Below are 14,997 nucleotides of genomic sequence, written 5' to 3' on the forward strand. Positions count from 1 at the left end.
GAGATGTGCTTGCTTGTGTGTGTGTCTCTTTTTCTGATGGAGGCTGTGGCCAAAAGCTTTATGTAAATGTCTTTTTTTTCTTTTCTTTTTTTTTTTCTTCTTTTTAATTGTGTCTGTCCGCAACTTACCATGTCTTCTTTACAATAAGTAGCAATCTGTCTTTTTGTACGTTGTTCAAAAGTAAACTATATTTGATTCATAAGAGTAGTTCTAAAATGTAAAACAGTTATTTATGTGTTTCACTGTTTTATAACCCATGAGCAACTATTGTTTATTCAGCCAAATTAAATGTAACATAATTATCTGCAAGTTTCATTTTTTCTTTTATTCAGTCTCCTAAAATAAATATGTAATCCCACATTATTCTTAAATTTCTCATTTTAATGCTCCAACAAATGAGTTCCTACATCATATCTTAGTTTCATAGTCCTGTTTAATAGCAACCTCAAATTATACCAATTTCAGACATAATTATGTATTTCATACAGAATAAAGAATGCTAAAGATGGCAAAGATATGCAGATCTCAGTTGAAATACCCTTACGCTTCCAGAAGCCCGTGTGGAAAGACTTTAAGTATTGCAGCATTTTCCTGTTGCAAGACTTCTCCCAGAATGCTAGGAAATTATATATCTGTGTTAACTCTGTAAGTGGTAAACAATTTCATGTCCAGACACTTATTAGCGGCTCAGATTAAAACACAGTAGCTGTCGAAAAATCTGAAACATTTAATTTTGTCTTTAAGTGTTCCTTCACAGAGAGAAATCACTACCACTTAACTGCAATACTACTGCAATGCTGGGTTATATAGAGATCAGCAAAAGTGCTATTACAAAGCACCTAAATTACTAATGTGAACAAACACCTGGCTCCTAATGGATGCCTCTCCTGTTCGTTATGGAGTTTAGACATGAAAAGTTTCACTCTTAACCACATACATTTATTGGTAAGGAAGACTGGTCTCACACCATCTTAAAAGAGGTGGGAGAGAGAGAGAGAGAGAGAGAGAGAGAGAGAAGAACTGATCTGCAGGACCACCGTGCTGTATCAGTCACATATATATCTTACAGAAGTCTATAACATATTCTGAGTTTAAACAAAATGACCAACATGGAATAAAATTACCCTTTCTTTGGGTACCAACATTGATTCGAAAACACTAATTGTGTGAAATCCAACTTGTGCACTTTGTGAATCATATTGTAAAACCCATGGATGGGACTACTCAGAGTCAGTTTTACTGGACTTTAAAAATTTAGTGCCACACTAGTGTCTACTAAAGGAAATATGTGAGATATGTAGTTAGGTTTGTAACTGAGTCAAGAACTGGCTGACAGGATGTACCACACCCTGATGGGAGCCTTATCTATGCACATAATGTAAACTTCAGACATTCCCCTGTAAAATGCAATAAGTCTGATATTTTTAATGTTAATACATTAATTGCGTACAGTATAACATTAGTTACTACCTCAGACATGTTTCAGATGGCACATTTGTCTGTGAGGAAGTGTTATCTTGTAAAAATTTCAGTAATATTCAGTCAGAAAGCATGAGGATGTGAAGTAGAACAGTCACATAAGTTGTTCACTGAGAACACAGATTTACATGGTACTGGGAGCCTGAAGCCTGTATGTTTAATGAAGTTTAGGCAGATATATATATTAAATTAAATAATTTGTAATGCAGATTGTAGAGTTGTGTTTGCAAAATGATTAATCCTCAGTATAATGTAAAAAATGAAAACTGAATCTGTGTTCATGTAACTATTATGCCAGATGAAGAGTGATTGTTGAACACATCAAAGATTGAATTACATGTAGAAAGGTTCTGTAGACTGCTCTAAATCATCAGAGCTATAAATAAATAATATTATTGAACATTGTGGAATATTCATATTCAGAAGAAAGAAAAGCATATTTATCAGTGACAGTGTACTGAGAATAACAGGAGATGGTGATAGAATGGAAATACACTTACATGTCACAGATTGTGTGTCCTATATTGAGACATTGATCAAGTGTGTGGGACCCATATTAGAGTGAAATGACATGGGTTATCCTGCATGTACAAAAAATAATTGCTGGCTTATTTGTCTCATGGAAAACAGAAACAGAAATTCAGAAAAATCTCACTTTAAGAATGATACCTAATATTTCATTAAAACATCCAAAGACAGGTATTTAGGGAAGAATTTAAGATTGTCCTCCTGCCCCTTCCTTCCCTACATACCGTACCATTCCTGTGGGGGATCATGAAGATAAAATTGACTGAAAACAACTGACACTACTGCTGCTATGCAATTGTTTGTATCACCTTTCACCTTTGAAAGGGACAGAAGTAAACCTTAACGCATGATGCCTTATAAAACATGCTCTGCCATACTAATGGCAGTTATATGTGGAGTATAGATTTAAAGATAATTTCCATACCCTTAGCTTCCCTTGTGCTTTTATTTAATGGTCTGAATTTTCTCAGCTTGAGATGCACTGCTGCACAGTTCTCTTTTTTTTACCATGTTTGGTAATTATAAAATAGCGTTATAACACAGTGTTAAGAAAATGTCAGCCATGCATTTGTTCATTTTCTGTTTCTAACATCTTGATTGAAGGTGGAAACAGATCCTATTTCCTTTTGTGTTTGCAAGTCCGCAGGTCCCTGAACAGTCACCAATATGTTAGAAATTTGTCACTCACCTCTGTAATTAAAAATCCAGAAGATTCCATTAGAAAATCAATTCCTGAGCTTGCGTTGTGCCCCCACCACATGAATCACTATTGCCTCATGCCTTGACACAATATCATCTTTCATTATTGCATGTAGTTGAATTGTTTCAAGGATGTTATAATTACTAACTGGTAATATATGTGAAAGACAACTGAAATTTATTGCTCCAATACATTGTGGTAGTGTTGATTTACAGAATTTTAATATGAATGATGATATTTGTTGTATAAATGTAAAATGTTACTAAAGAATTTGTTTACAAAATGTATGCTTTACAGATTTGTATGCGCACCACATCCAAGTGAAACTCATTGTTTTCCACTCACTGCTTGCTGCCATCACTGTTTATTGTTCCCTGTTTTAGGGCTGCCATAACTTACTCAAAGCAGGAGCTCCTGGTGTAATGCAAGCAATGGTTTTGAGTATTGGAGGCCTTCGCTTTAGCAACCAGCATTTAGAATTGAACATGCATCCAAGTGACATTCATAGAGAATATGTCTTCAGGTGAATATTGCATAAATACAATTTATAAGTACAGTTATTTTATAATTTTTCATCTAATCATTTGACTTTTTGCTGACAACATGTTACTGAAATGAAAGTTCCCTGTTGTTATGTATGCTTTGGGGTAAGTAAATTGCACTGCACTCATAAAACTGTCTATTTGCAAAAAGTTGTTGGCCACAAATGCAAGTGGCAGATTGCAGGTAATTAATCTTAGGATAAAGAACTTTCACTCTATCATGTTCTGTATGCATACGGGTGATTAGTTAGTTATCAGTGTGCAGAGACTTACTGGACTACACTACGAACATGAAAGATAATTTGCACCTGCTAAAAGTAGTTACATGTTGGATACACAGAGGTTAATAGTATCAAAATTTAAGAATCTTTTGTTGTACATTTCGCTTTTTGTCGTGTCATTATTTACTCTCTTGTGTATAGGCAAGAATGCCTCCGGATATTCCCAGGAGTGAACAATTCCTTTTATATCAGACATTTATTCAAAGAGCTTTCTTGTATTTTACTAGCAATGGAGATATGTATCCCAGTTCTGATACAGTTGTGTATTACGTCATAAAAAAGCACTCTCCCCCCCTCTTTTTTTTTTCACTGTCTTATGAGTTGAAGTATGTTCTAATTCATGATACACGATACACAGTGCTACTTCTTTCCTCCTTTTACAGTGTTGCAGATCCTTTTTCGTCCCAGTGATATGCAAGAGAAGGGTTGTGGTGTTACTCTTTAGTAATAGGCACAGCCTTTTAAAATGGCCTAGTAGTAGCATTGGTTTGATTTGATACTGCTTCTTCTCATACTTAATTATCTCAAAAACGGTTATTAGAGAAGTGTACTGTTGATTTACATAAAACAATAATTACACATTGTTGTGTAACTGTAACACATCCATTATCTGGATATGACAGATATGTTTTTTAGCCAACATGTTTTATACAACTGTGTTTCATGTCCTTTGTGTGAAACATCACAACAATTTTTTTCAGTTGCTTTGATTCTGTTAGAATCTTCAAATAACTGAATTCCATGTATATAGGTATTTGATGAGCTGTGTTCTTTCCATGCAATTATTTTTATTCCTTCCTGGTGATCTGCTCTCATGTTGTTATCTTTGTTTCATTCTGAATTTTCTATGAGTTCTATGTAGGTATTGTAAATGTTGTATAACACTATTAAACATCTGAAACTATAAATACACATAATTTGATTGAAACTGAATCATCTAGTGCTCTGTTTTATCTCAGATTATCATCATATTTTTAATATCTTTAAATTGCAGTGTATACTGTTATGATTTAAATAATGAGACACTGAATCAGTTACATATTTTTTCATGCTTAGCATGATGTATTTCGAGAATTATTCTCAGTGTCAAGTGCATTTGTTTTACATAAGTATTTTATGAGATGAGATGTTCGCATGTGAGTTTTCTGTTTCTTTTCCACTACAGTCATTGTCTTGAGGTTATAAGAAACCGTGCCTTCTACATTGTGCAGAATACCACTCACATGCAAACCATCACTCACACAGTTTGCTTTTTAAATTGAAATATGTTACAGAGATACAAGTACGTGCTGAAAAGTAATGCCTCTGAGTTTATTATGTGGAAACTCTTAAAGCTTTTTAAACATAACAAACATTATTAACATTCCACACCTTTATTATTTATTTCTGAGCATGATCACCCTGGTGATGAACATATTGCTCCCAATGAGAGACCGGTTTGTTGATACTGTCATTGTAGAATGTTTAACTTTTTTGACAGAGCCACAACTTCACCTCTGCTTGCAGAGCTGCATCACCATCAAATGAAGTCCTTGAAGGTGTTCTTTATGTTTTGCAAACAGATGAAAATCAGATGGGGTAGTGAACCCAAGGCGTCATATTGTTGCAGTGCTCGTGTGGTCTGCCATTGTCATGCTGAAGTAAAGGGTGCTCCATGTGTGGACAAACTCTTTGAATTTGTGCTTTCAGTTTTCTCAAGGTGTCTTACACACCGACATAGTTATTTTAAACACCACCACCTTACACACTACGATTCAGAGCCCTGTGGTGGCAGAGGGTTGCAACTTTTGTCAACAAAGAGGAAAAGTCAACTGAGTAATATGCATGACATGTAACATCTCAACTAATATTAAGAACAGAACAAAAAACCGAGGGAAATTACTTTTCAACACCCCCTCAAAGTATGAGAGTATGATTTCACAAAGAGTGCAGATACAGTCAGAGGTGTTGCATTTTCTGTGGATGTGTGTTTATAGTTGTCAACTATAAATTTATTTTACATTTATTTTACATTATCGATTATGCTTTATATTCTGTTTTGTTGCAAATGTTGAGTAGAGTCAATGAAGAACTGAGCGTATTTATATAATTTGAAAAAATTAACTGATTCACTATCTAGTTTGTCATTTAGAATTGTTTTCCCCTGCTTTTTGTGGTGTGCAAAAATTTTCAGCTTTTCCATTAAACCCATTTTATATGACTTCTGGAATTGGTGGAGTATCTTAAAACTTTCTTCTATTTTTTTGAATGGAATGGGTGTCTAGTGGTGTGTGTGTGTGTGTGTGTGTGCGTGCGCGTGCGCGTGCGTGTGTGTAAGTAATGGTGTCAAATAAAAATACTTGCACCAGGTGGCTGAGCATTCCATGTGGAGTCTCCCAGCCTTTAATACCATACAAACATTTCATTATTCTAATTTCACAGTAAAGTTAAACATGATGCCACTATCTGTAGCTGTCTCTTTTTCGAGGTGACAATAAAAGAGATCACAGGCCAAAAAAACAGATTCTGTACAAATTGCTGTGGAGCCAGATGATTTTGTAGTTGGACTGATGAAACCTGCTGCGGTTTACAGAGAAAGTTTTGAAATACTGGCTTACTTATAGAACCATAAATGTATCAATGATTTCTTCCTATCATAAAATATAAGCACTACACACTATTAGGGAATTAACACGTGACTGCTACAAAGACCCCCGGTGGACACAGCAGAGCCTGATGCCACGCACCTTGTGCCTACCAGCAGCTCCAAGCTCCTCTCTGCTTATTGCGGTATAACTTTCGAAGGTGTGTTTGTAATACAATCACAGTCACGTGCATATTGTCAATGAAACATATACTGTGGATGAATGTAGCCTGTAAATGCAATCTTGGGTTGTTAGGGTGTTATCAGTTTAGCCTTGGTCATGGTTTGTGCTCGTTACAGTTCTACTTGGTGTAGATTACTTGCAGTCCATTGCCATCAAAATTACCAACACAGTCATTGTCATTATCATTGTCATTGCCTTTGTTTTCAGTTTCATCCACAAACGTGTCATCTTCAATAGAAAACTCATTAAATGCTGGATCATTGACATCAAAATCTGATTATTCCAACATCCTCAACTATTCTTTATTAGTGAAACCTGTAATTTTTTATACTTACAGTGTTGTTCTATCCCACCGGTTGATGGTATGGGATCAATTTAAGCTAAAACCGTTTATGCTGTATCACGTGATAAAGCAAATCTCACTGTTCATACCAAAATATAAGTTAGCAGTCAACTTTGTAATGCAAACAGATGGGTGTTGAAATTTAATAACAATTCTTAATAAAAACTTTGTTGAAAGTAAAGTTACAAAAAACAAAATTCAGTATGTTGAACAAGGTATTGTACCCAATTCCCTGAACACTGGAGACAACTCAGTCGAGAACTACAAATTAAGGCACAGTACTGCACTATATACTGGACCACCGTATTTACTCGAATTTAAACCACACTCGAATCAAGGCTACACCTTAAAAATGAGACTCGAAATCAAGGAAAAAAAATTTCCTGAATCTAAGCCGCACCTGAAATTTGAGACTAGAAATTCAAGGGGAGAGAAAAGTTTTAGACCGCACCTCCAAATCGAAACAAAGTTGGTCCGTTGTAACATGAGGCACAATTGAGGTCGAATGGATGAAGATTCAGCTACAGGAGTTTGGTTCAAGTCGTAAGCTTAACAGTTAAGCTTTACCAAGTCACCATTGCTATGTGTCAGGCACTCTGCCCGTATTTATACGGGTACCCTTCCTTTTTCATGTGCTTCATCTGGTTTGAATCAGTTGATTATTTTGATCTGATCTGATAAGTGCCGTTCTCTTTGTTATAGGTGTTTACATCACTCTAAGCTGAAAATGCATTATTGTACTGTGTCATGCTTTGTTTGTTGCATTCTGATAATAAGTGTTTACAATCTGTCACCACTCACGGCATGGCTTGCTTTTGTGCGCGCTTCTGTGGCTTTAAAAAAAAAAAGCAGAGGGGAATTTTCTCATAAGCGAAACAATGGCAAGAGACTGCTATTTGTTGTTACTTACACTGCTGCTTTCTTTGATAGTGATCAACAAGAACCGAATAATAGACTGCATATGATAGAAGATGTTCTGAATGAGAGTTTAGCAAAAAATTTTCTCCGTTTGAAAATCTTTTCAGACGCCTCTTTAGTACATTAAATTCTGCACAGAAATTAGATTCATCTTAGATTTAAAAATCCAGTCAGCTGCTGTGCTCCATTTCTGACTGTATCACTATTCAGCATAACAATAATAGGAATATAAACATGACATGATATGTATATTCTTGTGCATTTGCTGTTGTCTCACTCTAGTTTTGTAGTTATTAGGCAGACAGGATTTAAACGAGATAGCAGCAAACACGAAAGAATACATGGCATAATGTTTACATTCTTCTACATTTTCTTTTAATTTATTTACTGATGCTGAGGTTTTGGTGCCAGTATTTATCTTTGTGCTTGCAAAGCATGCCTGTGTAGTGCTACATATATTCGATGGCAGAAGTTAGTTATAGCGGCACCTACCAACATTTTTCAGAACTTCCACTTACTTTGCACTTGATTCTAAGCCACAGGCGTTTTCTTGGATTGCAAAAACCGGAAAAAAAGTGCGGCTTAGATTCGAGTAAATACTGGAAATAGAAGGGAGTGTGTAGAGGCTGGCAGGCACATGGCAGTGGCACTGACCACTAAAGCATACTGAACTAGCTTCGTACATAACAAACTTAACCAAGCTAAGGTTGTTGAGCTGCTTGTTACTTACATAAGCTTTGTCAAATTACAGATATTAACAATGTTACAGCTTTCTTTATTTCTTTTGTATTTGATCTGACGTGCTTCACAAAGGTGATGAATCACAATTAATACAAGCTGATTGAGAACCTTAATGAACAATGCTGTACATACTGACACAGTATAACTTCAGTTTTGTAAATATAGTAAATGAGTGTTCTGATGCTACATTAGCATAAATAGAGAACATGAAATCTTTGGAGATGAACACAACAGTTGCAGAGGTGGTTGGTCTTTTGGACTAGCATTCAGCAAGTTTACCAATCCTATGTAAACTGCAGAAGATGAGATGCATTATGGTGAAAAGTTTCTCAACTGCCTGTCTTCCAGGTAGTTGCTCATGTACGAGGTATATGCAAAAATAAGGGCAATTTGTTTGTATTTAAATTGTGAAAACTGAGAACAAAGTTTCCTGAATGCAGTGCAATCCAATGATTGTTTATGAAACTACAGAACTCACGATTTTGATTCAGTAGCTTGTAAATGAAAATAAATAACAACACTTTGAAAAATAGTTACAAAGTGGGTACAGTGCTTTGAATTTTATGTGCAAAAGGATGTACAGCCGCAGGTATTTTTCAGGAGCTGTTCCCAGTTTTTGGGCTTACAGATATGAGTGAAAGAAAGGTTCAACAATGGTGTTGAGACTTTAAAAGAGGCTATACAAATATGCATGATGATGAATAGCAGAGGATGGCAGACCAGTTGTGTGAACCAATGAAATCGTGCTTCAAGCGGAATAAAAACTGCAATCTCATCAGTTGATTATTGATGCTCTGGCTGATTTTTTTCATGTTGACTGCATGTGTACATGAGGGAGGGGTGGGGAGGGGGAGGGGAGGAGGAGGGTAATCGTCATCAATGACAACACACATTAACAAGCCCTGCCTGTATCGAGGAGCAGAAATCCCTGCCTGTATCAAGTGGCACAATCAGCATTTCTATTGGGAATTTTTGACTACCCACCCTACAGCCCTGAAAGTGCATCCAGCAAATGTTATCTCATGTTGCACTTGAGACAATGACCTGATGCACAATGGTTTGAAGATGAAAAAGAACACAAGACTGTCATTGTCAACCAGTTAATTCTCAGGTGGAGAACTTTTATGCAGAAGTCTTGAAGAAGTTAGTGCAGTGTCGTGAAAAGTGCTTTGAAATAAACAGTGATGATGTGGAATTGAGAAGTAGGTTTGTACCAACCTAATACCACCAATGAAATTTTTTCTGGGGAATACTTTTTTTTTCAGCTGAATAGTCCTTACTTTTTGAAAATGCTTCATGCCTCCATCAGGTAAATTCATCCTAGATGTTAACTAAACTGAAAAGTTCAGGACAAGATGACAATATTGTTATGTACGAAATCCAAGGCTGTGTGCCACTTTATTGCTGTATGAACTTCAGTACATCGCCATTTACAAGTAAGTTGTGCATTACTGAAATAATTGATGTTTAGAAGAGAGGAACAGTAAACTGTGACTGGTAAATGTGACATGATGTTCCCCCTACAACAACCCAGATGGGATGAAATAACCTTAAAGTGTTACTTTGTAGCACATAGCATTTTTATAAGTTTATTCTACTTGAATGACTGAACTTTCACTATGTGCCAATTAGGAGATTAATCTGTGATATAAAAGCATGGTTGTAGGTTTTCGTATCAGCATGACATCTTCCAGATAGTCAGGAGTTGTGAAACATACACTTTGTATAGCTTTGTGTAGTGACAAACATATGGGATTTCTGGTGAAGAAAAACTTTGCTTATCTCTGTTGTATCTTAATCAGACAGACAGAATTATGTATCTAATATTGCTTTTCAGGTCTTGCATTAATGTTCCTTTTAATGTGTAATTTATTTAGTGACATGGATTTGTGGAACTGTGGCTGAGGTTTTTCAGTGATTGGCTGGAACATTTCATATGATATTTTGATATGCTGTTTATCATACAGGTGTATGCTCCACTGACAGAGATAGGTGAAAGATGGTGTACTTGTTCACACAAGTGACTTAATAACCTATTTGTATTCAGAGTTTGTTTGAACAGGAGAATTTACATACTAGTTGCTAAAAATGAAAAAAGTTGATCAAGAGTTATGCAAACTTTAGGACTTCAAGAATTTAATAGTCGTTCCTTTCTGAGAAAGTGTCAGATGGGAAACGAGAAATATATTTGAGTGCCACATGAAATTCAGGGAAGAAGTTAATGTTAACAGGAGACTGACTTCGAATTTCAGGATACTGATATGAGCTTCACACAGTCAAATAAGAGATGAATGCTGAAAAAATCTCAGGGTACATGTACAAATGAAATGGTAGGAAAAAGAGAGAAATGGGAACAGTGGGCAGGTAAGATAAAGAGCAAAAGTTAAGAGTGTTCTATGTAAAAGGTTGAATCCTGCAGCACTGTTAGAAAAACTGTGCCGCTTTGGCATAGAAAAGGCAAAATCTGATAGTATGTTTCAAGTTCCTGCTAAACTATTTTGTATCAACAGTAGTCAATTCTGTAGTTGTGATAAGATATCAGCCACAAGAGCACCTTCTGGACAGATGCGTTTTTCTTAAAACATGTTTGTGTGGACACAGTACAGAATGTAGTCATGAGAATTTCCTCTGAGGCAGTAGATAATGATGGTTGAGCCTAGGTATGATTAAAAATGTTGTCAATATGACTATTCTGGTGACAGAGTTCCTCAAAATTTATGATATCTGTGATAAATATCAATTGGGCTTCCAAAGACACACAGAAACTGAATTGAACAAAGTGACTGAAAACGTTAGACATGCTATGGACAGATGTGAACTGACAAATTAACACTGCTTGAGTACATTAATGTTTTTAATACATTTTATTTCAGTTTATTATTTATTAAAATGAAACAACTGAAGTACAGTGCTGCTATCTCGAAAACACACGTCAGCGAATCGTCTGCTGGTCGGAGAAATCGTTGTGGAAAAATGTGTTGTCTGGAGTCCCCCAGGGTTTTGTCCTTGGTCATCCTCATATCTCACTGAAAGTTGATCAGTGAACGTTTTCTTGAAACTGCCATTCCAATACCTCTCGATTGTATCCAGTTACCATTTCGGAAAGCGATAAAAGGCCTTGGCTTAACCTTGGATGAGCACCTAAATTAGGAAGATTGAACAGGTGCAGCTTATAGGAAATCTCTCTCCAGTCTGTATGCAATCCAAACATTTAGATGAATATTCCCACATCAAACCAAACAAAAATTAGTCCAGTCTTTAATACTGCCAAATCTTTACTTCTGTGATGTAGCTCGAGATGGCACGAATAGTGAGAACTCCAGATGACTTGAACTATCAGTGAGCACTTGCATAAGATATGTGTGCAATATTTCGTTGTTTAATCCTATTAGTTCTTCCTATCTCAGTTAGGTTGGATACAACCAGACAGACATAATTTTCACAAACTTTGGTCACTCCATCGCTTTCTTAGTCACTGGTGTCCTCACATACCTCCCCTCACATATTAGACACATATCACCATTCAACAACAACAATACCAAATCAGATACATCCAACATCTTGACTGTACCTGTGCACACCACTAGATCTTTCTCCTTTTTTTTTTTTTTTTTTTTTTTTTTTCAGCCACACGTTTGTGAAAAAAATTATCCTGTAGCTTTTGTCTTATCCAAAACTACTCTTCATTCAAGAGATTAAAGTTTTAACTTTTTTCATCTGTGTATCTTCCCTCTCCTTGCTGTTCTCATCCCTTTCTCTTTTCTTCTTTCTATCTTATCTGCTAATCTTACCCTATCATTTCTTAGTCTTCCTCTGACCAGTCAATGTTTTCTCCACTGTAATGAGCTATTGTAGCTTGTTTGTGACTACTGTTTGTATCAAGATGGCCGCGAGTGTAGAAGTGTGTAACTATAATACGGGAAAAAGTTACAGTTATGTGCTAGAAAAGGGAGTTTGCGAGAATTGTAATTTCGAAATAACAAATTTAAGAGAATGAGTTTCAGGTCTACAATTCTTAGTCAATACTTTAAGAAATGAAATCACCACACTTAAGAATTAAAATCGGGAACTACGGTCAAAGAACAAATCAAGTGAAGTGGCACCTGACGAAAGGTACAAATCGTCCGAGTGGAAAGAAGTGAGACACAAAGGTAGGGCTTTAGCTGGAAAAATAACAACGAACTTTGCAACAGCAGTTACATTTACAGATAAAAACAAATACGGTGTTCTGCAGTCCAGTGATGGTGTTAAAGATAGTATAAATGATCCAGACCTTTCAAATGACAATGCGCTGAAAACGAATATCACTCTGAGAAAAATGATGATAAGTGGGGAACATTAGGTAAAAAGAACAGTGTGCTTTATCTAACAGACAGCCATGGCAGGAATATATCTAGTATGTTTCAAGAAGTATATTGGGACATAGCAGTGAGCAGTGTTGTCAAACCTGCAGCGGGAACTAAGCACGTTTTAGACACTTGCATTTAAACAAAATCCACGCAAGAAAATGACTTTGTCATATGCATAATGGGATCAAATGATGATGTGAAAAATGAAGCAGATGTATGCATAAAAGTGCTTCAGAACTTTCTAGAAAAAATAAATCAAGGAATACAGTTGTTGCTACAGCGCCTCATAGGCATGATCTAATCTATAGTTTCTGCGTTAATAAAGAAATTCGAAGAACAAATATTAAAATGAAGAAACTGTTCTCTGAATACGCAAATTGTGCTGTGGTCGATATAAGTAAACCGCAGTGTAACCTTCACACCAGACATGGACACCACCTAAACTATGAAGGGAAAAAGTTTGTGTGCGAACGTGTCAACGAAATAATTAAAAAAGACTCACATGGAAAAAAACAATCTACAAAAGTAGTAGTTTGAATAATACCTGGAATGTTCGTCATTTTTTAGTATAAAAGTCAGTGAATCGGTGGGTAATAAACCTCCTGTACTTGAACTAGGTGCTAAAAGCAGCATTCGAATTAGAGAGTGTTCACAGACAATAAACATAAATTTGTTACTGTGATGCAAACGAACATTCCCTGCATTAGGAACAAAGTACTACAGTTAGAACATTTTTGCAGTATTGAAAACGTTGATGTTGTTTGTATCTCAGAACATTGGCTGACAGAAGATCAAGTACAATATTTTGTTCCTCAAGGGTATGCTGTTGGAGACATTATGTGTAGAAGTGAAAGAAAGAATGGAGGTGTTCTAATATTTGTTAAAGATACTATAATGTTTACCAAAATAGATGTTAGCTCTTACTGTGCAGAACTAGATGGAGAATTTAGATGTATAAGACTAAACGCAGAGAATACTATAATTCTTAGCTTATATAGATCACGAGGTGGAGATGTAAATACATTTTTCGAAAGATTTGAGCTGCTTATGAGGAAAATACTAAAATCTAAAATAAAACTAATTATCTGTGGTGATTTCAACATTGAAATGGCCAACAGTGATGAACATGTTAGTAGAACATTTTTTAATATCTTAAGAGCACTAAATTTACAATGTACAAATTATACACCAACACGGGGGGATAATGCGTTCTTAGATAATATTATAGTAAATTTTTCTAGAGACATGTATGATGTCAGACTTGCCAGTGGAGCCCTAGCTGATCATGAACTGTTGATTTTAACATTCTGCTGTGATCGGTTGCCTAAATCAGACAAATCAATCAGAATCAAGTCTAATGCCACATGGATAAGAGGGCAGAAAGATGAATATATTTATTGACAGATTATCTGATGTTAACTGTGACTTTGTATACAACACACAACCGGAGAAGGGTGCTGGTGAAATGGTGTTTAACAACGTCCTGAAAGTATTCAGAGAGTTATGGTACTCCTGCTCACCATTAATCAAAAGTAGCCCTAAGCATAAACAGAAAAACGAACAGCTAAAATGGTGTACAGATGAGCTAGCTCTCACTAGTGAGGAGATGCTCAGACTGTACAGAATATATAAAAATTCTTTTAAACAAGGACCTGAGCTAGATAATACGTCTTATAGAGCTTATCTAAAATGTAAAAAAATCTACAAAGACAAACTGTCCTTGGCCAAAAAAGAGGCATGTGAACATTACATTGAAAGTGCTCCCAACAAATGTAAAGCAACGTGGGACATCATCAACCAAAATAATTCACAAACCCACACACAAGATGCAATGCTGGTCCCAGAAGAAGTAAATAATTACTTCCTAACCTCAGTGAGTGAGCTGAAAAACAAAATCAAGCAAATTGGCACTTGTGCACTAGATCATCTTGGTGCTGTGCCCCATAGGAGATATACTTTCCACTGGAATGTTGTCACCCCAGAGGATATAGTAAAAGTTGTGGCGAAGTTCACCAACTCCCAAAGTATGGACTGTTATTGGTTCTCTAACTATGTAATGAAAAAAATAATACACTTTATCTGTCAACCTCTTTCTTTAATTTTTAATATGTGTTTAGAATCTGGAGTTTTCCCAGATGCACTCAAAACTGCTAAAGTGATACCAGTCTTTATAAAGAGAGATAAGCATCTGCCCTAAAACTATCGACCAGTTTCTATTGTCCCAATTTTCTCTAAAGTTTTTGAATGTCTAATGTACAGTCAACTAAATAACTATTTTGAAAAGCATGAACTCCTCTCCAACAGACAGT

General features: G+C 35.9%; 1 protein-coding gene across 1 annotated transcript in view; it reads left to right on the forward strand.

Moving 5' to 3' along the window:
* The window catches only part of LOC126248720 (uncharacterized protein KIAA2013 homolog), a 210,011-nt gene that overhangs the window by 177,107 nt on the left and 17,907 nt on the right, over nt 1-14,997 (forward strand). Inside the window, exon 9 of the mRNA XM_049950026.1 lies at nt 3,091-3,230. Coding sequence (XP_049805983.1) covers nt 3,091-3,230 — 140 coding nt within the window. The remainder of the gene's footprint in view (nt 1-3,090; nt 3,231-14,997) is intronic.

This window comes from Schistocerca nitens, chromosome 3 (assembly GCF_023898315.1).
Source record: "Schistocerca nitens isolate TAMUIC-IGC-003100 chromosome 3, iqSchNite1.1, whole genome shotgun sequence".
Lineage (NCBI taxonomy): Eukaryota > Metazoa > Arthropoda > Insecta > Orthoptera > Acrididae > Schistocerca > Schistocerca nitens.